Here is a 25,753-nt window from a genome sequence, read left to right as displayed (position 1 = left end):
AATAATTCAGTTTTTATCCGAGCAAGCCGTGCAAAACTTTGCAAAGATTGCCGCTTTCTCACAATAATAAAGAGCTTAATGTGAAGAGAGGAAGGGGCGGAAGGAGCTAACCGCAGCAGGGTGCAACAGGGAGCAACAGGGGGGCAACGGCAACAGGATATACAGGATACTCACCTCAAAACAGCACCACCGATGCTAGTGATGCTTGGCGTGTACGGTACCGCTGTACTCCTACTTGCTTCCTGCTGGCCAGTCGATCTGTTCACCTGCCTTACTTCGCTCGAGGTCGTGAATGAGACTCTCTGGAGAACCGCCTGCTGATCCGGGATGTATGAAACAGCGGTGACCGCGCTGTCGGGACTCGCTGGAGGCGATGACGCCCATGAGGGCGGGGAACTCAACGCCTGATCGCCCGACAGGGTCGCCGAGGAACCCACGGCACTGTCACTTCCGTGTCTTCCTCCTGAAAGCGGAAACGTTAGGTTGAAATAACAGAAACTTTGTTTTTTTAATTTATTATTTTACGACGAGATATAATTTTATTGTGTTTGTGTTTTGTAAAATTGACTTAAAATTAAATTAATTATTGAAATAACACGAATCAATGTCACATATAAATTATTCTTTAGGGGGCCAATTTAATTAAAAACTGATGCCTGCATTTGATAATTTATATTGTTCTTGATATCTATATTGTCTCGTTTTTTTTTCATACATCTACTGAATTTCATATATTTTGATTTTACAATAATATCAAATGATATGCAACACGAACCTTCGCTGCAACCGGAAATGGACCTCTGCCTCTGTCGTCTCGGAGGAGCGCTTGGTTGCTTTGGTGTTTCCTCGATATAAGGAATGTCCGGGTCGTCGAGGTTCAAGGTGAACGCGTCGGACATGGGTATGGTGAGACTGGCGGTAATCACTATCGGCGAAGATCTTCGCCGAAGATCGGACGGATCCTCACTCGATCCGCTATCGACACTGTTGCTCCTGCCCTCCTCCTTCCTTCGACTTCCTGGTCTTTTTGGTCGCCGATGCTTTGGTCCAATATCACCGCCGACACCAGCGGTTTGATGTAAACACTGTTCTCTCGTCCACATCTGAAATAAAAGAAACGTTCTCGTTCCAGTAGACTTGACACGTAATACATTAACAACTATTAAAATAATGTTTAAACTAATAATAATGATAATTTAACTTTTAAATAATGCCTTGATTTTCCATTGACAATAAATATTAATTAAAAGTTATATTTTATTATAATTGTATCAGTTATGCTAATATATGCTAAATCCAATAAATGTTATATGAGTTTTTGATTTCAGAATATTCAATTTTTTTTATTCTAAGTATTTTAGTTTTTAGTTAATAAATATAAAACCATGCATATACGTGTAAAAAATATAGTATAGTTTTAAAATATATATATTATATGTACCTACAACTTGATACATGATTGAAGCGTCTGAAGTATGAATGGTTTAGAGTTAGATGTAGTTTTATTTATTTAAAGCGGATTTTGGCGCTCGCGCATGAGAAAGAGAGAGAGAGAGAGAGAGGTGGTAAACTTAGAATTAGGTGCTATTCTTTATCTTTTTCTAGTTACACTCTTTTAACAACATGCTTCTCAATATAGTCTTTAGTGACGCTCATAAAATCTTTTTCAAAATCTCTTATTTTTCCAGCGAATTAATTCCGAATATTACAATGTCAGGTAAACAGATAACAAATATGGGAATTTATAGCACCTTTTTCGTCGTCGTTGTCGCAGTGGTCGTCGACATAGTCAACGTCTCTTCTACCGAGAACGTCTCTGCCTCGCTACAGGGGTCTATTTCATCTCCGCATTGCCTGAAAAAGCACGTATGGAATTTTACTTAAACTTTTTGTCTTTACGATTCGTAAGGCCGCAAATATACGAAGAATATCATTATCTCATAACCCTGACAGTGTTGATCGATCGTTGCTCATAGAAGAGACAGTTTCTTGACTCAAAATTTTCACAACAAAAATTCACGACTCAAAAAGTGTTTTTATCAAAAATATACCAATAAAACATTTTATGGATACAGAACGTGCAGATTAATAGATAATTGTTCGCTTACTTGGCAATATTCTTAGCTTCAGAACTATAAAATACATCAGTATATGACCTTTGACAACTTAAATGTATTTTGTAAAATATTATCCAGATATTATTTAACTACAATAATTCAATATATAAAACAATTCAAGTGTGGACGTGCTTATCATGACGATTAATTGTAAATTAATTGTTCAAGCTGAAAAAAATGATGATAAACGAATAAATGTGATACTCACTCTTCGATGCGACGAGACAGGGCGATATCCAACTCCGCCGGATGAGTATCCATCATGTGCTGGTATACTTCATCCAATAGCGCCGCTGGTACCGTGAACAATGTCGATGTGTGTTCCAGAAGTGCTCGCATCACGTTTATCACATCTATTCTCTCTTCGGCCCTCTCCGTTGAAACCTCCGATCTCACTTGACCGGGCTTCACGCAATGCAGGATATTTGGCGCAAAAACCTGAAACGTGCGTGATCGAGCGTTTTTAATTTGTACATCACCCAACCTGACATATCGATTCCTAATGTAATTTGATTTTTTCGTAATGATCATTGATGGTAGCCAAGAACACATATCAGCTCAAATTAATTAATCGCTCGAATTAATTAATCACACATTTCGGTACAAATGTTCGTCACAATGCAATGACGTAAATACTATTAACATTTGCGGAATCTTATATAATATAATAATTATAGAAACAGAATCGAAGTTTATTCTTGTTAAGAATTTTCTTGGTCAAAGTTAACTCGATTGTGCTCTTAACAGCATTGATTAAGGAAAGTGAATTCGAAATGTGAGAACTCTCATCGTCACCGTTTAAAATTCCGTTGCTGTACTTATATTTCGACTGATAAAGAATTTTTATTACGTATTTTAATTGGGAAGTGGGGAGGGGAAGAGGAGAGAAGAGGGGGAAAGAGAGAGAAATTATCGAAGCGTAACGCGCAGTCCAAAAAACGGAACAAAATATATATTGAAAAGAAATCAAAGTTGAAAAATGCCACGCGGTACTGACAGTCGCGAGATTTGTCGTGTCCATTTTATTCCCTGGGATCCACTCTCCTGTCTCATTCTTTTGGTCCTCACTATTCGCTGCAACGACGCTCAAAAAGTTGAGAAGTGCCCAGAGAGTTTCGCGATTGGGTGTGGGTAGAAGTTGAATAAGATGCTGCAAAGCTTCTTGCTGTAGTCGCCTGTTTCTGATTTCTGGAAAATATTTTAATAGCTTGTCACGCTTCCGCCAAACACAAGTTGGAAGATTAAAAATTCAAATTGGAATTGCAAAGTAGAAAAAAATTGCAGGAAATAATCGACATCTTAGCACGCAAGCAAATTTTGAATCGGCAATGCAAAGTTTACGCGTACAGCGTACACTGTCGGGATTGGATTACGAAAAACAAGCTAGAAAAAAACGTCAGCTTATGTCAGATTAAAATCTGACTTTTGCTTACTTTGAGTGTGCACGAAGGCTTGATATAGATTCCTGCAAAGTAAGGGATCTGGCAGATCACGGAAATATTCCTTCAAGAGGGTAGCTACATCATGGGGACATTGATCGGGACCTATCTTCGTCTCCCGACCGCAATCAAAATCTTCTCTTAACTGGAATAATTATGGAAATGTCACGTTTAAAATTAGCACAAAAGATACACAGATATACCTTTCAGAAGAAATTTGCTAAGTGGTGACTTGAAAATGTAATAGATCTAATATAATCATTAGAGTTATTTAAAATAAAAATTGATGTATTAATTATATCGTCATATAATTTATATTTTATATCGTCGGGGTAATCGATTCTCCGTTTGTGATGCCTAAATATTTAATTTCCATTGCTAATTGTAATGGCATTAAAAAGACATTAAGAGAAAATCCGATATTGCCGATTATTTCTAAAAGAAAATATATAATATCTGAAAGAATTGCCAATTTCCAATTTAAGCTCACATTAACCCAATAACAGTGATTGAGAGCGCACATCGAACACATTTAATTCTTGTTAATGAAAATGTTGAGTTTTTACACATGTACTCGTATGTAAATTTATACCTGTACCCGTACTTTTCCCATTTTTTTTTAAAGAAAAATATAATAGTAAAAATTATTATACCTAAAACTAAAAGAACCACCCTACAAACTGATCGCACATTGTATTGTATGAATAAACTTAATTGTCTTGAAATATTTTTCGCGTTAAGAAAAATCGTGTCATACAGTTATTGCTAATATTCTTTCCGACATGAGTATTGAGGTAATTAAATACGAAAATTTCTCTTGTCATTATTAAAGGAAAACATCGCACATACCTGCCTCACCCTTTTTTTCGAGGGTGACACGCGAAACACACCTAGCGTCCGGAGACCAGTGACCTCGAGGTGTCTAATGCACTGCCTCACGATACCTGGTACCATGTCCCATTCACTGGCAGAGCATCCTCCGCCACTGTCACTCAACTCGAGCACTCCGGAATCGCTTCCTGTAAGGGCACCACCTTTCGACGACAGGGACTCGCAGGAACCTTCCTGCGACCGAAGATCGAAATAAAAGAAAATGTCATTTGTATAATATAAGAGAGAACATAAATACACAGGAAATAAAAGGTATAAGAAAGAAGAAGAAAGATATACACAAGAACAGAAATTAGAGATCCGCAAATATACTGTTGCATGGCTTTTTTCAATATACATATATTGTAAAAGACCTAAATATGTGTCTCCGATGTTTGAATGTACATGTATAATTTATTTTCAAAATAGACTACGTATCAAATTTAAAACAAAAGGACAGCCTTGTATTGTTGAATGCTCATGATCTATAAAATTAAACGTTCAATCTTATGTACAGGAACGTAAGAGATATTGTCTCCTCACATTTAATGACACGCAAATTTATTTACACAAACGACACGCTATAGCATATATAAAAAAAAGCACAATCGGTAATTATTGGTTTTAGTGGACGGATCGCTACCGTCGCTACCGTTTGATGGGAATGGTAAAATAAAATTCCTCGTAAAATTAAGAGTTCCTAATTAATCTGCGGTTAAAATTAGCAATCCCGTTCTCTTTCTATTTGCGTCTCTGATCTATGATGTCACCTCGAACGCGGGAGACACACGTGACGTCGGCACGAGAATTCTATGTCGTCCTTCTCGTGTCACATATAGACGATCGATCAACCGTGTTAGGCGTGGTCTGACGCAAAGATGCCAAGAAAAACGATGGTATAGAGATAGATAAATTAAATTTTTGGCGATATCTTTTACATTTAAAATATTTCAATTTTTGCCAAATTTTTTCACATTTTCTAAGTATAAGGGACACTTAACTTAATTCCGATTTAAATAACTTTTGTTATTAAATTTTTTCTTTTTTATAAAAACCGCTTTTATCAAATTTTACGAATATGACCAAACGATAAATATAATGTTTATGCCGCTTTGCATAACGTCTTATGTATTAAATAAAACATCGTTATTAAATCACAATTTTTTTGCATAATAAAAATTAGTTATAAAAACTTTAGTGTTGCTGACATTATGAAACTGATTTATTTTTCTTCTCACTGTAGATTAATCGGTTAATATCTTTAATCGGATTAACTGAAAGTAACGCACGTGTGCGAAGGCGGTAGAGATATATTACAGATATAAAATATATTGGTGCTATTTTTGCCGATGAAGCATAGATATTTCGAGTCCCGTAAACAGCTAATTTAGTTTTTGGTTGTAAAAATTTCAAGTACAAGCGATACATCAATTTCTGGTTACGTTGCGCACTGGTTCATTACCATGATCAATTATCTTGACTAATTCGATATAAAATAATATTTTATTTCCGTATATTTATACTTCTCTCTCTCTCTTTCTATTTGCGTTTCTAAAAAAAATATTACTTAACACCGCTTAACAAAAAAATTGACGAACATAATAATTAATGCCATCTCAAAGTACGGGCTACTGTGTGCGTGTGTGTATGTGTGTGTAAAGTTAAAACTTATATAAGTTATATTTAATTTCCAAATTACGCGTGTGAGTGTAAAATAGGAAAATTTTAGCTTCCACATATAAATATTTTTTTAAATCAAAATTTATTAATATTTTTAATTATCGAAATTAATTATCGTCATGTTAGAATAGCATAAGTCCGATGACGAGTCTTAAGAGCAAGACGAAACTTATGATAAGTGCATATACGTAGTTGTCGATTAGATGTATCTGTCGAAAAATAACCACTTGCAAGCTCGACATCTGGCCCGTGTCGTAAATAGTCATCGATAAACCGCTTACCTCGGCTGCGACGATGATGTAACGAGAATGACGTCGTTAGCAATGACGTCGCCGAGAAAAACGTCGCGCATCGATGTTTCGATGTACTAGCAATTTTGGGCGTTATTCAAATTAATTTTTATATTCTAGTTTTAATACTTGGTTACATAAAATCGTACATAAGATTGCCTTTCATTTTTCTAAAGAAACGTTGTAGATGCATTTCTTGTGAGTCGTCTGTTTGTTCATGTTTATTACAAGAGCTAAGAATTGTATAAATTGTATATGGTTTGTGTGTGTATATATATATATATGATACTGTTTTACGTCTCTATATTTGTCCGTCGCTCGCGGCGCATCTTTAATGGTCGGTCGATCAGTTGCCAAGCTTTACCACTCGAAAGAAACTTTCGTAAGTAATACAGGTCAACGACTTTAACAACGATGGAAGTAGATACATAATCGCGACGTATAGTTGCGAATACTCATATTTCTCTCTCTCTCTCTCTCTCTCTCTCTCTCTCTCTCTCTCTCTCTCTCTCTCTCGTCGAACATTTCTACAATAATTTACACAATATATTTAACAATACAATTCTTTCACATTGTAGTAAAAGTTATTGGGTAATACCCAATAACAATAGAACAAAAATACTAGTAAAAAGTATTATCCAACTAATATCAGTTCATTAACTGATTTATTTTAAAACTTAAAGAAATAATCATGATGATTATATATTATAGTTGCTTGTATAAGAAGAATTTTTTTCAAAGAAGAAAAAAAGAAAGAAAACTTATCCTGAGTCGTTTTCTAATAATTTCTTACCTCTTCCGTTTTCGCTGTCACAGTTGTTGGTGTTTCTATAAGGCTAGAGAAACTGGCCCTACTACCGTGCCGACTACTTCTGCTTAAGCAACCAACATCGGTGACCTCTCCAGCGGCGATTCTAGCGATCCTATCGTTCTCTATGCACTGCGATAGCGGTATACCAAACACTAGACCACCCGCGACGTCTGCAAACAACAAAGTAGATAAAAATTTTAGGAATTTGTATAATTTCGACTTGAGACTTTCTAGTTTAATATAGGTACATAATACCTATAATAAGTAAACTCTGCGTTTTCCGTTAAAGAATGTTATATCGTCAATATTTAACAACATTGAATATGACTATTATAGATGTGATATTCGGATTCTTATATCGAATATCTTAAATTTCTGTTTGAATTAGTATACACTAATTTTGATATGAACATAGTGATGACAAAGATTTTATTTCTTTTTCTCAACAAGTCAAAAGCTTATCCCTAAGCAAGAGTAACCCCAACTTTTTATTATATATTAGAAAAAGAATTATAAGATTAGGATATTTAATTAATTTTAACTTTAATTTTAATTTTAATTTTAATTTTAATATATTTTTTAACCATAGGAGATTTCTATTTTATTAAAAATTATATATACATATATTTATTGTTTTATTAATGATTTCAGATTAATTTTAACATAAACATACACAGTAATTTTACATTTTAATTTTACCATTGCTATTATTATCCAGACTGTCTGCATTAATACCGCTAATTCAATACAGCTTGAGATACTTTAACGACTCGATTCCTGACACTAGAAGAAGCAGAGTCTGTGCCTAGAAATGACGTGTACAACGTGACAGTAATTACTAATTAGCATCAACGTTTCACCTACCAGGTATTGCGCGCATCCTTTCAGATCGCCGCCAAAAACGTATTCTACAAGACGCAAAGTTGCGATCTGAAGACAGACGGGGATTCCGTAATCTGCCCACGTCTGCCTCGCTCATCGATCGTGCCATGGTATAAAAGTCAAGTAATTCAAAGCACATTTGTAACGAGTCCCCCCCTTCTCGCCCCCGTTGAGGATCACGCGCACGATCATCTACGTTGGTATGTTTTCGATTATATTATAATATCAAAAACGAAGAAAATTTCACCAACTATTCTAGCAATTCGCATCCACGTAAAAGACTCCTTTATCAAAATGTGTTTATCAAAATCGTCAATTCGTTGCCAATTCGATAAGGCACACTGATCACTTTTCATACGAGTGATACTCAATAACAGTATCTTTCTAACATTTCGATTTATTTTCCTAGCTACTTGCTCGTAATCATTCTACGTTTTCATATGATATTTTAAACTTGTAATATTTGCATTGGATTTTACTTATGCGGTATATACTACTTCCTTTGTTATTTAATCAATTAATTAATTACTCTAAATTACTTGATATTACTTGTGATTTAATACGTTAATTTAAGTCAGAAAACCGACAGGTAACGAATCGTATACATATACTGCAGGTCCCTATACTGGTCCGATTATAGACCGCGATCTGGGCCATTTCGGCTTTTCTCACTTCAAAACTTAACAAAACGTGCCTTTCGAATACGCGGAACACGAGGCACTTTACGCTTACTACAATGTGCGAAGAGAACGAGCCTCTCTTCTTGGAAGTGTCGAAACGATCGGCATCGATCGTCAACACTTTGCCACCCCCGTACGATAGGTCCGGCGATGTTGGGTACGTATTTAGACGCGCGGAGTGCGCGAGCATATGGGCATTGAGTGTATAAATATCCTCGGTGTATCTTGTTGCACACACACGTTTAAGTAATTGACATTTCCTGATAGGTATATTTATATGTAGATGCAACTTGGTTTATCTCTGTGTATTTAGATCACATTAACGTACTTTGGGAATAAAATTTATGGATTTGAATTCCCTGGTGTTGTTTTATGTTTAAGAAGGATTAATTTGTCAAAACAATACGATCGTGGTTATTTATGCCTCTTCTGTAAACTCTTCTATTACGTGACAAATCAGTAATTGAATCTTGTTTGTCAATTTATTAAAATCTAATTCTAGTTTTCATTTTTAATATATCACTTTAGCATTACTAAATGTTTCGTATGCAATTATTTAAAATATATTACATAAAATGAAATTAATGTCAGACAAAAAAACATAACTATTTAGTTCAGCTTGTGACTAGTCAGAAGATATAAGATAGATAGATAGATTAGATAGATTAGATAGATAGGTAGATAGGTAGATAGGTAGATAGGTAGAAAGGTAGAGAAGTAGAGAGAGGTAGAGAGGTAGAGAGAGGTAGAGAGAGGTAGAAAGGTAGAGAGAGGTAGAGAGGAGGTAGAGAGGTAGAGAGAGGTAGAGAGGTAGAGAGGTAGAGAGGTAGAGAGGTAGAGAGAGGTAGAGAGAGAGGGGGGAGAGAGAGAGAGAAAGAGGGAGGGAGAGAGAGAGAGAGAGAGAATATTTTATCTTTTACATCACATATAAAGACGTCTATTATGATTTTTGTTCCTCTTTTGTTTTTTTCTGTACTTTATTTATTAATTTTCTTTCAATATCTACAACTTTTTATATTATTTTTATATAATGTATAAATAATATTGTTTCTTTTCTTATTACAGGGTTAATAAAGTAAAAGATTGGATTGATTTATCTTTTAAAAGCACAACGTCTCGTAGGTTTTATCTCAAGGACAAATAAATATATGTATCTATTCCGTTTTTGTACACTTTAGAGATAAAGTTTTAGCTCATGGCTTATAAGTCGCGCGATCCATGCAGTCGCAGTTGCAGTCGCTCGAACAAGACACTAAAGGGTGGTGCATTAAAGGGAGTGAGAGCACTTTATTGGCGAAGTCTCCCAATTGACGTCTGGTGTCCCTATGCATGGGCGCTTGTACTCAACGCGCGCGAACCACAAATAAACCTGATATATGCGGAAATATGTGCCGCTACCGAGCACTCTCCGACTAATTTTAGACGACGAAATTGTGTCTCATACCAGCCTGGCCGGTCGAAGCTAATACGCCCCTTCTTTGCCACCTCTACGTAACTAATTGTAAGTAGATGCTCCGATTTTTTTTCCGATTATTGGAACATTTCCGAGGAACACTTACAGAGTGCATAATTAACTCGCTGCAATGAGACGGAATGAGAGCTGAAGCTTAGAGCGTACATGTTATGGGGTAGGTACGCGGGAGATATACACCAGGCGATAAGGTTGCAGAAAATTGCAGTTTCCTCGCGTAACCATTCTGCCGATATGAGAATACTCGACGAAAAAGATTATACATGTGATTCTGGCATATGATCTACAAAAATATCTTTAATTTATATTTTGCAAAAAGTCTCGCAGAATGCATCGAATAGTATAATGCTATCTGCGCTTCTTCACAGAGACTTTTCCACGGTGAACTTTCACGGTGAAATTTTCATGGTACATTATTTTTCTGATATAATTTCTTTATTGTATTTTTAACATAATAACAAGGCCATCAGAACTAGTTGCTTTTGTTTTATTTACTTGTTTTTATTATCTAAACAATAATTGATAAAAGAAGTGTTTATTCGATTAAATTAAAATAAATGTGTTTGGCAAATGTTTTTAGCAAGCGGTTTACTTGACTTACTTTTCATAAATGACCAAGCATGGAATTCGAAGTAGCGAGGCTACAAACAGTCGACTAAAATAGATTAGATATTTGTCCCAAGAGTAATATTTGTCTTTGTGTGCCGTATAGATTTATATATATAAATCATATGCATATATACATACGTATACGCACAGGAATGTCGTAAACGTATCGAGTGATAGAGCGAGCACTCCCTCGCACTTCGGCGTTCTATTGCGTCTGTCTGAAAATAACTGAACTAGTTATTCTCCAAATAAATAATTGCGCCATAAATTATTCGTCCGTTAAATACGCGGTTTTCTATGTTTTCTATATAACTGCGCACATCTTAATTATTGCTTCGATCGAATAAATGTCCTTGTATGATTCGTTACCCTCTCGCCACAATTTCGATAAATTCTAAGCTCTTGCTGTATAACTAGAATAATTCATTTGTTCATAATTCAATATTTTAATTATATTCCTGTATCGAAAATTGAGAATCATACAAATAATATCTTTGCAAAGAAGAAATATAATTCCATAAAATAATGACATTATTATACATTTTATTTGGACAAAGCAAAAAGAAAACGTAGCGTTAGTTTACATTACATGTGCAAATAAATTCCGACAGTTTGCATGGCAAGACAAAATAAGAAAATAAATAAATAATTCATAAAGAGAGACGCGAAAAAGTTGCTTCTACCGTTACTTTCTTTGTCTGTCTAAGTTTGTCAAGAAACTTTTCTTATCTATCACGATAATCTTTGCACGGATTATTACTTGTTAACACTTTGAGTGTTATGTCACCCATGTCGACGCGTAAATTTCCGCAAAGATTCCCCGTCATGCATTTGTAAGTGACAGTCTTATTTATCCGCGATTAAGAATAATTTTACTAATTTTAAGACATTAAAGAAATAACATAAATTTTATTATAACATTTAAAAAAGTAATAAAATATTAATATAATATATTAGATTTATTAACTTCAATGATGAAATCAGCTTGGTACTCAAAGTGTTAAGCAACAAATTTGCACTTTGTATATATATTCTACAAATATTATATCTCATATTATAAGTAATGTTAAGAATTTGAGCAATTTTATAATATATATAAAATGTATTTGCGTCAACTAAAAATTATTTGCAACTTGTGTATAACTTATAACTTGTCTTAACAATATAAATTAAAATTTATCAATTAATAGAAAAATTATAACAAGTCACGGCCGATTTGTTTATTAAAGTAAATAAAAAGTAAATAATCCTTACAGATAATTAACTGATTAAACTTAGTATTAGCAAGAGTCACATAAAAGATCGAATTACTCTAAAATTTTTGATGCTCTACTTAATTTCTTTTGTGGGTACGTCCATAAAAGAAATATTTAGATTCTCATTGAGGCGATTGGATAAGCTCGTTGACCGGGCACAACGTTTCGTTGAACCCAGGCGTTTGTTCCAATGACCTAATGACCGCAATACTTTGTCTCTACGATATTATCTTATAAATAAATTGCACAGATATCGAATGATATCTATGGAATTTGTAGCTCGTTCGTTCGCGAAGACCTTTAATTGAAAGAGATAAATATGGTCGGCGATATGAATAACGCCACCATTTATTCTCGATCTTTCATCGTTTTTCAACGCGATAAAAATACAATTAAGTCTGTAGCCCGCGGGTGCAGGCGGCACAAATAATAGAAATTGGCGCTTTATACTTACCTTTTTCCTTCTCATCTTTCCCTTTATTGTCAAAGAAGCCCGTTGTAAGAGCCTTCCTTTTTATCAAATACGCTCGTCTCTTTGGCTTCGTGGTCACTGACCCAGCGCTGAGCGATTCTGAAAGGAAACAGAGAGAACGACCTCACAAATTTCGTATTCCGAGACACATTTCGTTTACATTTTAATACAATTCACTACTTATGCAATCTATTTGTAAAATCAGAGCATTGTCTACTTTTGTCTTGGCGGAATAATTAATAAGAAGCAGCTATTTTAAAAGAAATCTTTGCTAAAAGTCAATTATAGCTCAAAGCTGCATTAATAAATATCGAATAAGAAAGAACAAGAGGAAGTTTCACAATAATATAATTAAATAATGTGAATTATTTCTATGTTTTTATATAATTATATAACCTTTTTTATATAGCCTTTTATATAACCATATGATTAATATAATATCCGCGTAATTAAAAGCAGAAGTTCCGAAATTCAGTTTTACAAAAATTGGTACAAAAATTTTAGCTGGCGGCATAATATATACGCAGTATAGGAACACACACACATACACACACATTTTATGAAACCCGTGAATTTTGCTTCTTGTTTTTGACATAATACAATAGCATTCACATTATGATTAATTACGTTTCTAATTTAATGTAATTAGCTATAAAAATTTAAATAAATAGCAATAAATAGCATATTAATTTTTTTTTTTTTTTTTTAGAAAGATTATTACAGAGGCTAGATATGTGTTTGATGAAAAGTATAACGAATAAAGTCAAAGTTGGGTTCAATCTAAAAATGATTTATTGCGGTGAAAGTTCTTTCCAATCTCTAATACTCGTATTTCTATTATATGCAGTTATAGTCGTTCTATTTTATAATACAATGACAAAGCTTTAATTGCATTCAGGTTCTCTCGTTCGCTTTTATCACAAATAGGTTCACGAAAGAGGAGACACCATTCAAGAGGAGGAAATTCAAGTGATTACTTCACTGTGAGCGAACACTCGCGGTCATAAACACGTCAATCATCTGGAGTTGAAACGAGACAGCCGAATGATGCTTTCGCGATAGATTTCGAAGTAATGTCTCACAATTAGATACACATACGAAGATATTATAGATTACGAGATTACGAGATTCCCCCCCCCCCACTCTTATTATTACTCGAATCCTTGTAAGAAGGTGGTCGATCGATCAAAAATTAAATTTTTTAAAGAAATAAAAGTTGTTTTATGTGCACATAATATCGAACCATGTCCTATTCAAATGTAACGTGAAATTGATCAATCTTGAGTTATCTGATTAAAAAGGAAGGTAAATAAAAAATATTTTTTATATTTTCCATATTTCTATTACATATCATTCCTTTAAATTAAGTGTAAATTAAGATTAATCTAATCATCTAATAAAGAAATTTATTTAGATATATAATAATTTTTGAAATTTTGGCACACAAGAAAAGTTGACTCGAGCATAAAAATATAAGAAAATATAACAGCTAAAAAAATTGACGTTAAGGTTGTTCGATGGCTACAACAAAATGCAGAGAATTTCATGAAATTTTAATATGTTGTTCTGCAATGCAAAATAGAATTATGTGAATTTTTTGGGAATTTTTCACCGTCCCGTTTTGAAAAAAATCTACTCCAAAAACCTAAAAAGTACAATTTTAGGAGTAGATTTATTTCAAAACGAGACGGTGAAAAATTCCCAAAAAATTCACATAATTCTATTTTGCATTCCAGAACAACATATTAAAATTGCATGAAACTGGCTGCATTTTTAACATAGGTTCTTATGGTTTTTATGGGAAATGACATATTGCATATACCTTATTCAGAATGAAATAAGTGCAAGAAAAAATGCAAATGATAAAGAAAAAGAAATTTGCACATGTAACTTAATAATTTACAAATAAATGAGCGAAAGAAAGGGGAAGGTTACCGCACATTTCGTAGAAAAATTAATTATTAAAGCATAAATTGCTTGATTTTTCGTCTGCATAGACTGTCATGGTCGTGAACGACGTGAACAGCAGCACGCATTATACACGCGGCGACCAATCAGAGCAATCCCCTTCATTCCCACTACTTCAAACGCTAGTGCGCTGTTTCCAGAACCCCCGCGTCCCACTACTCCCTCCGATGAAGCCATCGAACCTCCTTAAAATTACGTTGAAAGGAAATAAAAGAAGCTTCACGTCACGGACTTACATCGTATACTGCGGCAGCGTTGACGAGAAAGCATAAGGATTCGATTCTATAGGGCATACAAAAGCATCCAAGAAATTCATGACTCTCATCGCTGTTTGTTAAATAAAAGCCAGCGGGCGCCGCGCCGCCGCGCGCTTAAATACGCCAGGAATTTCGTTGGACGTAGTTTCCTCTTTTCTTTCGCCTTCATTCCGAAGCAACTATATTAACTATATTCTACGGACTAACGCAACATGGCACGCAGATGGCCTTAATGGAATTGCATGTGCTGAAGAAATTCTTTCCGAGGATTTCAAGGAACGGAGCGCGGATGTAGATGTAGAGCGTTCAAGAAGATTGTACGAAGTGGATATCATTCGAGAATGGAGGCAATTAAAAAATATACATGAATTGTGCAAATGATATTGTCTTTTTTTGTTCTTTTGTAAAAAAAAAACTTTGTACGTAGCTTATTGAAATTCCTATTAAGCTCTTTTGATTGACTACTTACCGCTCGGTGGTCTAATATGTACACCCAGATTGAGAGCTTGAAGTTTCGCTACGGCTACCTTGCAGAGGACTTTCCTCTCAATATCGGACAGTGTTCGCAACGATGTATCCTGTAGAGTTACACGCCGATTCCCTGTGCCTGCCCATGTACACTTTCCCTGCGATAGAAAAGAAATGATGCATTCTCTAGTGAATTTAATATAAGGCTGGCTATCGTGAATTATATACTTGACGGATCTTGAATGAATTTTTAGCATGTCATCGCGACGAGAGAGACAGTATATAGCGTATAAACTGAGCACAGTATTAAGCGCAAAATATCTTGTCAAGCGACAGAATTTCTGAACAAAATTTAATTCCGGCATCTTGGCGCTCCTCGTTATCATGCAACGATTATTCAAATTAATCTTATCATGTAAAACCGCGAAATTAAAATTTATAAACTCGCCACCGAGATGGATCCGTAGCTCCTAAGTTCCGCAAATTATCTTCAGCGTTATCGATTCGTTTGACAGCGGTTTCATAACTTGGACGAACTTAAAACGTATTAGAATCGCGATATATTCTTGTTTATTAATAGTTAATATAATTATGTCTATACACACGTGTGTGTGTGTGTGTGTGTCTCATAACATTTTTAGAATAGACCAGCGGTAATCCTCATGCACTCCACAGATAAAGAGATAAGGGAAAGGTACCAATACCCGAACACTTAAGCATAGGAAATGTGCCTGAACACGTATCTGTGTTTAGATACTTTTAAAAAAATATAAATTTATGAAAATAAACGTTTGGATATTATAACTGAAGTTTCAAACTACAAGAAAAAACTTTTATCTTTTATACTTTTATCTTTAATTTTAATTCGCGTTATACTTATAAATAATAAAGGTGTTCGGATATAGGTACCTTTCCCTTATGCAGGTAATGTTCAGGAAACGCAAAATATAACGAGGAAATGCAACATAACGGATCATAATTCCTAACATTTTCGTTCTGCTTCATGGATAAGATCGAGTTAATCTTGCAAGAGACGAAATTGTCTGAATATTTCGCTCGTGTTTTCAAGATAGCAGAATCGAGCCAAGTTTAAATTACATCGAATGACGTAATGAATTGAAATGTTTAACAGGAAATAATTATATCTGCTTTTAATTGACATAACAATGACACATACAATAAATATTTTATATTCCAATTTCAGTACACTATACGTAGAGGGAAATGAAATATACATGTTTTTATTTATTAATTATATTTATGAACCATATGACATGTACGCGTACGCGTATTTACGTGTGTGTGTGTCGACAAAAATTGCAGAGGAACGACTTCCATCGGTTCATCAGTTACTTTCGCTATTTGTAAACTTATCAATCGCGAACTACTAAAAATAAGGCGAGCTCAGATTATGTTGCTGGATCAGTTTTTGACAGTTAATAGAAAAGAAAATAGCATTTGTTTAACGTTCTTTGCTCCCTTTTGCGATTTACAGCAAATATATTTTTGTATGTCCTCTGTAACCATACATTCTTATGATATCTCGTGGCATCGAAGAGATCTAAAGAAAAGAAAAAAAGTACGAGTAATGGTTATTATTATTCACCAACAATTCTTTTGTTAGTGTATTTGTAAGAATGGTACAGTAGGAATGCAACATGTATCATGTTATATGCATTCATATGTATATTTGCAGTATACCGCGAGCTATGAAAAGAAGAAATAAATATGTGCGGCAAACTGAAAACAACTTGGAGAGAAAAATTCAAGAAAATTGTTTAGTTAAGTTTTTTAGTGTTATAATTTATTCGCAATCTTATTAACACGGAAGTTTAATAAATACAAAATCCATTATTTTGAATCTATTTCTATAGACAAGCATAAGTTTAAATCAAATGTTTGATTGTGTGTAATATTATAATTATTAATACGTTGCAATAAATATAATTTAATGCAATATTGATATATGTGTATTATATATAACAATTTTGCAGTATGAAAGATATAGTTTAGTTTTATATTTCAAATAATCTATATCATGATCTATCAATTCCATTTTTGTTTATAACTATTCTGTTGTGAGTAGAGGAGACATAATCTTTATCTGTAATAATTTTGCAATCACGTTCTCTTAAAAAATACATATTAAACCAAAATAAAACCAATAAAATAAGCGAACAACTCTGATAAATAATGCTGAATTATCAGCGAAAAGAACGCGAGTATGAGAAAATGTAAAGAAAATGAAATAAATTGCATATCTGTATTATATGTGATGTTGGTAGTTTATCACATGAAATAATAGACGCCATCACACATTATGTTATCTCGTTGCAATGTGACAAATGAAACTACGAGAGACGGGAGTATAGAACGTAAGTAATGACATTTTGTAAGATATGGCGTGGCGCCATGCATGGTGCGATGAAATAATATTGCGGCAATGAAAGTCAGTGATACGCTTACACGTTTCATCGAATTTCAAACATTTTCCACCTGTTAAGTTGCTATTTATTTCGCTGACGTTATCACAGTCGAACGAAAAATGGAAATAGCCGAGACGTGTTTTACCACGATTAACACGTTACTAAGAACAGACATGTTAATACGATTTGACAATATAATACCTACAAGCTTCTCTACAGTATATTAGATAAATATTGGTGGAAAATTAAAATGTATGTTTCATTATATAGTATAAAACTCGATTTAACACGATACCCTCATATATCTTTATAGAGATTTTAGATTATAAATTTTAATTTTCTTCTGAAATTTTCTGTAAATATATTACTTTGCTATCGCTGGTATACGATTAGAATTTGCTGTTATTATTCAGAATAATTTGCTTATTTTCAACGTATTCGATAGCCTTTATGCGCGCGCACGGAAATTAACAGATTAATACAAAATGGAGAAGATTAGAAAGGTTCGTGACGCGCTTGTTAATCATCCAAAGAGAATTGCTAGTTGCCTTTTGCACATTCCGAAGGCTTGTCGACGCCTACAAAAGACCTTGCATGGAACACACGGAGTTTAAATGAAGAAGATATCTCTGGAGAAAATTCGCGAGAAAAGATCTAGCGAAATCACATAAAGATGAAAAAGGGATACATATATGAGCAAATCATCTTCTATGCAAATGCAAATGGCCTCATCTTGAACAATATCAATTTTCTACTGTCGCGTCCGCGTCATTGTCGTTCCTTGTTCGATCAAAATATTTTTCCCTTTTCTTTTATTTTTTGTTTATTCAGCCACAAAAAGCATTGAACAATATCTATTTAACAAAAATTTTTTCCTTATGATATTATATTATTTTATTAATATGATTACTTATGCAAAATTACAGCGACAAGTGAATTTCGCGTAAAGAGCAATATTTCGTGTTCACAACTTAAATAATTTTTGTTAGCAAACTTTTCAAAATACAAACAGTTTTTGAGTTGTAGACAATCAAAGAAATGGGAATTTTAGCAAATTATGTATCATATATCAGACATGCAAGTAATAAGATCGAATTTTTTAACTAATTTGCATTAGACTCTACTTTAACAAAGAACATGACACAGGGATAGTTACTATTAAAATTTGTAAATTTACAGTATCGTAGAGAATTTGAACAAAGTATAATTTTCAATTAAATTTTCAATAAGTAGATACATAATATCATGTTTAAGCCAGAGAAATTGTTTATTCAAATATGTCTACTATCAATGACATCTCTTATAAGATGTAAAAATAATACCCATTAATAGCTAAATATTTCCCAATTTTATGGATATACATATAATATATATCTCTCCATAAATCCATATATATCTGAAAATATTTAACTATTGATTATGTCAAACATTCCATAATTTTTCCTCTTTAAGTAGAAATTAATTCTGATTATAAATACTGACACATTAAACAGTGTACTTCAGTGGCCTAAGTAAATTCAATTTTCCATGTTACGAGAGACGATTTCTTTTTCCTTTGCGATTCCGTGATGTATTATTCGTTGTGTGGAATAACGGAGAAACGCCACATGAGAATAGCATGGAGATCGTGCCGGTGGTAATAGACTTTGATTTTAGTGTGTGGGTATATATCCGAGTAAAGTAGTAGTAGCAGCAGCAGGATTTAAGTATAGTTTATACACATCGCTGTGCGCGCGCGCACGCGTTGGCTGACTATTTCTGGCGGCGCCAGCGAAATTCCGAGGCCCTAAATTGGTTATCGCGCTTACCGCTTAACGAGAATGTCTGCCACAAGGTCGACTCCCTTTTTTTCTTCTTTCACATTTTCTCTTTATACGAAAAAAAAAGAATCGCATGATTATCGAATACAGTACATACCTATATAGATACATACCGATACACAGCTCTCTCTCGCCATGGAAAAAAAACATTCTATAAACTATAAACTTTGAAAAAAGTTTAATTTAAATTATAATTTAAAAATAAAGTTAAATATAAATGTGAAAAAATTGCCCTTAATAAAATTTATATCAAGACATTTATCATCATTATTTAAATTATAAATGATAGTTTAAATTGGAGACCCGCTAAGGGCAAATACGGGGAAGAATATAAATATGTATATTAGGAATTTTCTTTCTTTCATATTAGAGACACATGTGAATAATGGCATGTTATTTTAAACGGATTGTTTCCAAACATATTTTTACAAAATTGAAGATTATAATATAACGTATATCTTGCGAACAAATGGAAAGAGAAGGAGGGAGGGAGAGAGGCATGCTCGCAGTATTATTCTTTATCACGTTTATAAAAAATATTTACATTGTAATAACTATAAATAATTTTTCATACTGGAATTAATTTGCAAGAAAAAGACTTCCTCTAAAAATAGCGTAGGCACCAATTGCCAATTTTGACAAATATCCTTATAATTCAGAATCTTATTCGTGCTCTCTCTTTCAAAAGATATTCCTGCTTCAAATACATAGCATGGATACCACCGCCAAAAGTTGCCATTACGAAAATGCAGGTCTATGCCAAATTCATGATATCTACTGTTCCTTTTTATTAAGCTTTTTGCTAATCTCGCGGAGACGCCAAAGAATGCGCTCGCTATAGTTCATTGGAAAGTCTACGAGATATATTGAATATAATTTCCAGAAGACGCAATTCATTTCTGCTCTCAGCTGTCGCATCTTATCACAAATGGTGAAGAAAATTCTACACATAACTCTACGCTATAAATGTAACTACCGCTATATTCAGTAAAATCAGAATTACACGAAGGAGAATGTATATGTATATTTTCGATTTTAACGATTTCATGAAAACAAACTATTTCATTAATTAAATATTTATTTTAGTTGAAATAGTTTTCGACAGCACACACGCGCGCGCGTATTGTGCGACTTTCTGCCAGACTTTTTCCAGTTCTGCTTACACTCAACAAATATGAAAAACTGGGTGTCTTTATTATTCTGGAGGAAGTTGAAAAATTGAAATCAGTCCAAAATATCATATTTCGTTATCAGAATTATACGTAAAGAGACCGTTCTCATGAAAATACCAAATTTCATACTTTAACGTTAAAGTCTTTTAGAATATAAACACGAGCAGTTGTTAAGGTTTCATTAATGAAAGAGTTGAAAATGTAATTAGTTATTGCAAATTAAATTGCACCTCTCAAGAATTTCGAAGTCTGTTTATAATAGAAATATAAGATATAATGAAGATATAAAGAAAGATAAAAAAGATTGTGGTCTAAAACTCCTTGACACCGTGCACGCGTTCTTTGCTGATTACACCAAAGGCATGCTAAAGTAATCAACAATTATGTATATACAAGTGGAAGAAGACTCACCTGAGGAGTCCACGCCGACGGCTGATGCGACGCCCTCGATGTGCTCTTGCTCCTGGACCGCCAAATCTTCTTTGCCACCAGCCGGCTGCCGTGATGCACCACGCTACTCGAGGACTTGCTCTTCTGCATCGCTGTGCCACCTGCGGAATTGGCGGACGATGACGTGAGTGCCGGCGAACCGGGTGCCGAGTGCGGCTTATCCTTATGCGAGTTGGAACCGTGCAAGAGATGGGATAGGAAGTGATGGTGATGGGGATGTTTTACGGGGGTGAAAGAGGCCTCTTCGGAACCGAGACCGGCATCGATGCTGCTTCGGGAACTGGCGTTTCTGCTGACTGGCGGAGACGTCGTCGTATCAGCATCCGATAAATTCTCGGACGGGACCTCTCCGGCTAAGGCTCCGGGACCGGAAGAGGACATCTCACGATAATGTATCATCCAATTGTCCTCCGTCTGGCAGCCCTTGTTATTGCCGTCGTCGTCGCCAGGCTTGGTAATCTCACCCTTGGCTTTGATATTACGTAAATTCCGATCATAATTGACCCGCTTAAATCGATCGATTTTGTCCGCGTCCACGGACTTCTTCCGCGCCATCCGCAGATACCTCTTGATGGTGTCACCCACGGACGGTGATACGTCGTCGTTGTCGACGCTACTGCGTCTTCGTCCGCTGGACTTGGGTGACATCTGCTCCTTTTGCGACAACTCTTCCCTTTCCTTCTCCAATAGACAGGTGTCGAGGACATCTTGAGAAATCGGCTCGGTTTGCACGCCATTATCGAGAAAGTTTCGATCGGTGCTAGGTTCTTGAACAGCGATTAGAGGCGGTGGTGAGATCGGGTCCCTTCTGGGTGATCGATTACTAGATTCTTTGATAGACGTCCCACTAGTCTCGTGAGCCCACCATCGAGCGGATGGCGAGCTGTACGCCCCGGTTGCTCGAGGTCCCCTGAAACCTCTGGTGCATCTCAGATCGAAATAGAGCTTTTCGAGGAGTTTTCGATCTGTCAATATATCAGATATAACGTGCTCCCGAGAAGATAATTTGCCGTAATAACGACTCAGCGTCTCCATTAGCGACTTATGAACATAATCACCCTGATATGGCAACATGGATGCCGGAACCACGGCATCTTTCCCCCTGCAAGTGCCCTGACTAGGAGAGACCTGCTCACGTTTAGCTTGAGCAACAATCGTATTTAGATGCTGTTGCAGCTTATCTATCAGGCTACGATAGTCAAAGGGCTCTTTCCCTTCCGTCCGTTGGGCTGCCCCGTGCGACTCGACGACCATCCTCGTCGGACTGGCCGCGTCACCCTGCATGTTCAGGTACTTTTGTAGCATGTCGGCCAGCTCCTTGGCCTCGGTGTCCTCCTGAGGTGTTTTGCGACGCGTTATCGGACTGGATGGCGCGCTACCGTCGTCGCCATCACCGTCGCCACCAAAGTCAGCGCCACCGCCACCGCCCTCACCACCGCCGTCGTTGCTCCCGCCTGACGTCAGCAACCACTCTCTCTTCGCCTTCGCCAGATCAAATTTGCCAGACGTGGTCGCGCAAAGGACGAAGCTCTGCGGCGAGCTCCTAACGTCATCGGCCTCGTCGGCCGAGCTAGCCTGGGTTCGGCAGCTGCCGCCTTTGATCTGTCTGCGGCGTCGTTGAGCGCGAAAGCCCAGACTGCCGGGATACGAGGCCTTCCTCCAGAGCAGAAAGCGCGGTTCTTTCTGACATACCTCTTGAAAGTATTGCTCGATCTTCGGTATGTCCTCTGGGCGATTGTGGGTACCGTCGGGGATGAGACGTCGGCCGGCATCGGCCATGTATCGCCACGTCTTTCTGGTGAGCAGCCATCGCTCCTTGACGGGCTTGCCGGACCGTTTAGTTCGACGGTCTTTGGACGTAGGCGGTGTCCCGCGTATCGAACTCGCGGCGTCCGCACTGTCATGACGCGAGCGTCTCCTGCCTCCACCGGGACGCTCTGCCATCGTCGCGTCCTTGTCCCGTCTCGCCACGCGAACCACCTTCGCGGAATTGTGTCTCTCCGGTGTATCGTCCACGATAGGGACGGTCCGCGTCCACCACGGCCGTCCACCACCCCGTCGTCCAACCACTCGGTCACTCTACCATGCCAGCCGGCATAGGCGCGTATATATTTCTTTTTCTACTCACTCGCGACGATCAGCGATCTTTACCATCATCTCACCTTTCACTGCAGGACACATTCGAGCGAAACAAATACGTTTCGCACAAGGCAGACGTACGTCATTTTACTTAAACACTTTATTACCGAGGTAAAACTTTATCTATCGAAACGAGAATCGATCCGAGGGATGGCGACGATGATAATTCCACTGCTGGGCAAGCGACGACTGGACTCACTAGACGATCGAATGCCAAACGCGGCTGGCTTCGACGAGGGAAATTCGGGTTAAAGAGAAGCAGCCGCTTATACCTATTACGCGACGTATGATCCAAATAGCGGCTAGCTAAAAAGCTCCGCGCCGACTCGAATAATACTCGAATAAATCTCGTTTAGTAAGATCAGTGGAAATTGAAGAGATACTGCAAACGAAAATTTCTTCTCACTGTCGTGCGCAGCCTACGAAACTCCAGATATCTCCAGATAGCGAGGTCATTGCGAGAGGTAAAACAACAGGGTAAAACAATATGACGTTCGTAGATAGACGTCGAAATCGAACGCAAACGTTACAAGTTGCCCGTGTGAGCCGGCAAGGTGGAAGCTAAGATACGCGACTACTGCTCCTCAAGGCATCGCGACGCTCGTGGACGCTCCGTGTCTAAAAGCGTCTTTGCCCCTCTTCTCTCCCTTTCCACCTTGCTCGCGTGCGGAAACGCGAGCGAACAAGCGGCGAGTGTAAGAGAGTATATGGATGACGCTGCAGAGACGACAGCGATGGACCAGACCGAGGAAGAGGTATAGAGGTATAGAGATATAGAGACTGCCGTGGCCTCTAGGATACCTGGACCTGTCCGCAGACTAACCGGAGGTGCAACGTCGACGACGCCGCGACGGTACGCCCGCGCCGTCACTCTTTGCCTTTGCCAAACGACACGATAAAGCTTTCTGGCGGCGTACCATCCACGGTCACTCTGGCGTTCCTCGATGAAACAATGCCGGTTTTCACGAGTTTGTGGCGACGTGGACGGCATATCGTATCGCACCTCGTCGTTATAACATATATCGAATAAGAATGATAATGGCACGTCGAACCGCAGAAGGCGTCAATATTTATAAATCAAAACAGTGATAACCGCGACAAATAGATGTCGTTCATTATATGAATCTTGCAAGGTTAAAAGAGAAGATAAGAAGAGATCGGGATACCTTTTACGTGTGCATACACACACACAAAATTAATTCTTTATAAATCTGCTTTCTCTCTCAAATATAAAAAATTAGACTACCCACTTAATCGAGAAACATATTGAACAAACTTTAATAATATTTACAAAACGTAAGATTAGAATAAAATGTTTATATTATAGCGCGACGTAGACGAATAAATAAGGTCCAAGAAATAAGGTCCACAACAAGATCTATGGTTAACTAATGAGATAAGATGAGGCTCACCACGTCGAACCTTTTATATGATATTTCACACATATTGTTACGAATACGGATTATCCACTAAATGGATTATCACGTAACAAAAGATCGTATATGGACATGGATTAGCCTTTGTTTCCAAAATATATACCTGCATTTGCTCACCTCATATATAAACGAATTGTGCAATGTGTAATCAATTTATAAACAGATATCATTATTTCCAGAAATTCCAGGATTATCTTATTAAATTCTTATTAAACTCATTGAGCAAAATTTGCCTAATGAGAAAGTTACAATAGAGGTATAGTATTTAAAGCTCGATACAGGTTAGAGAGAATATAGAATTATGTACATAACATTTTTATCAAAAATATGAAATTTTTGTTGTATCTATAGTAATGAGGTAGAGGTAGAACGATGAAGATCACAATGAGGTATTGCCCGATATTTTCGAGAATATATTTTTGCGTCTGTGACTATTTCTCGGGAGAACTTTTACGATGCGAATCGGACCACTACACCACGTGCTACTGATATCGTGCAGCGATCGTAAATCAAAGGTTAAATTAATTGAAACCTGTCGGCGATTGAACTCTTAATTGTCCTTTCTTTTTCCTTTATCGAAAATCTGATATTTGATTTATCGTATGTATTTATCCCTGCTGCCAATACAAGTAATGCTGATATAAAAAATTATAAAATAAGTATCGTCCTGTAATGTGTGGCATAAGCCTCCTTCGAATGTCACTTTCTGTTAATGATGTTTTTAATATAATAATAAATGTAATATAATATAATATCTATACATATAAGTATGTCAAACTAAATACGTTTAAAAAGAGATTCGCAAAACTTTCCCGTCTCCTTTGAAAGATAACAATACCTATATTAAAAAACAATATATAAGATAGCTAGAGTGATTCCCAAGTTCCCAGTTCCTTTGCTGTATCTATCAGAATTTCACTATAACGGACACGATAACAAGTTTCAACGCATTCGAACGAGTTCAGATAAGATCCGCCTGGCAGACACTTCGGCGTCTCGACGAGTGATGCGAACGCAAATTCTAAAGATAGAACGACGTG

At 36.3% G+C, this 25,753-nt stretch overlaps 1 protein-coding gene across 1 annotated transcript; it reads right to left on the bottom strand.

Moving 5' to 3' along the window:
• Positions 1-8: 8 nt before the first annotated feature.
• On the bottom strand, positions 9-23,838 carry LOC112463309. The gene is made up of 11 exons (XM_025029641.1): positions 21,100-23,838; positions 15,272-15,428; positions 12,560-12,676; positions 7,190-7,377; positions 4,406-4,621; positions 3,551-3,701; positions 3,115-3,305; positions 2,326-2,555; positions 1,752-1,854; positions 776-1,103; positions 9-463 (listed from the first exon to the last, which is right to left on the bottom strand). Exons 1-11 carry the CDS (start codon positions 23,080-23,082, stop codon positions 171-173), a joined length of 3,957 nt encoding a protein of 1,318 aa, XP_024885409.1. The 5' UTR covers positions 23,083-23,838; the 3' UTR covers positions 9-170.
• Positions 23,839-25,753: the final 1,915 nt, after the last annotated feature.

The sequence above is a fragment of the Temnothorax curvispinosus genome, unplaced genomic scaffold, assembly GCF_003070985.1.
Source record: "Temnothorax curvispinosus isolate PA1 unplaced genomic scaffold, ASM307098v1 QBEX01013138.1, whole genome shotgun sequence".
NCBI lineage: Eukaryota > Metazoa > Arthropoda > Insecta > Hymenoptera > Formicidae > Temnothorax > Temnothorax curvispinosus.
The sequence above is the reverse complement of the archived record's forward strand: the minus strand, read 5'-3'. Positions and strand labels throughout refer to the sequence as shown.

Excerpts from the sequence above, each read along its gene's own strand:
- LOC112463309 (XM_025029641.1), bottom strand. The coding sequence starts at position 23,082 with ATGGCAGAGCGTCCCGGTGGAGGCAGGAGACGCTCGCGTCATGACAGT. Across the intron at positions 3,306-3,550 it reads AGCCTTCGTGCACACTCAAA|AAATCAGAAACAGGCGACTA; the intron begins GTAAGCAAAAGT and ends AATATTTTCCAG. Across the intron at positions 1,104-1,751 it reads CGACAACGACGACGAAAAAG|ATGTGGACGAGAGAACAGTG; the intron begins GTGCTATAAATT and ends CTTTTATTTCAG.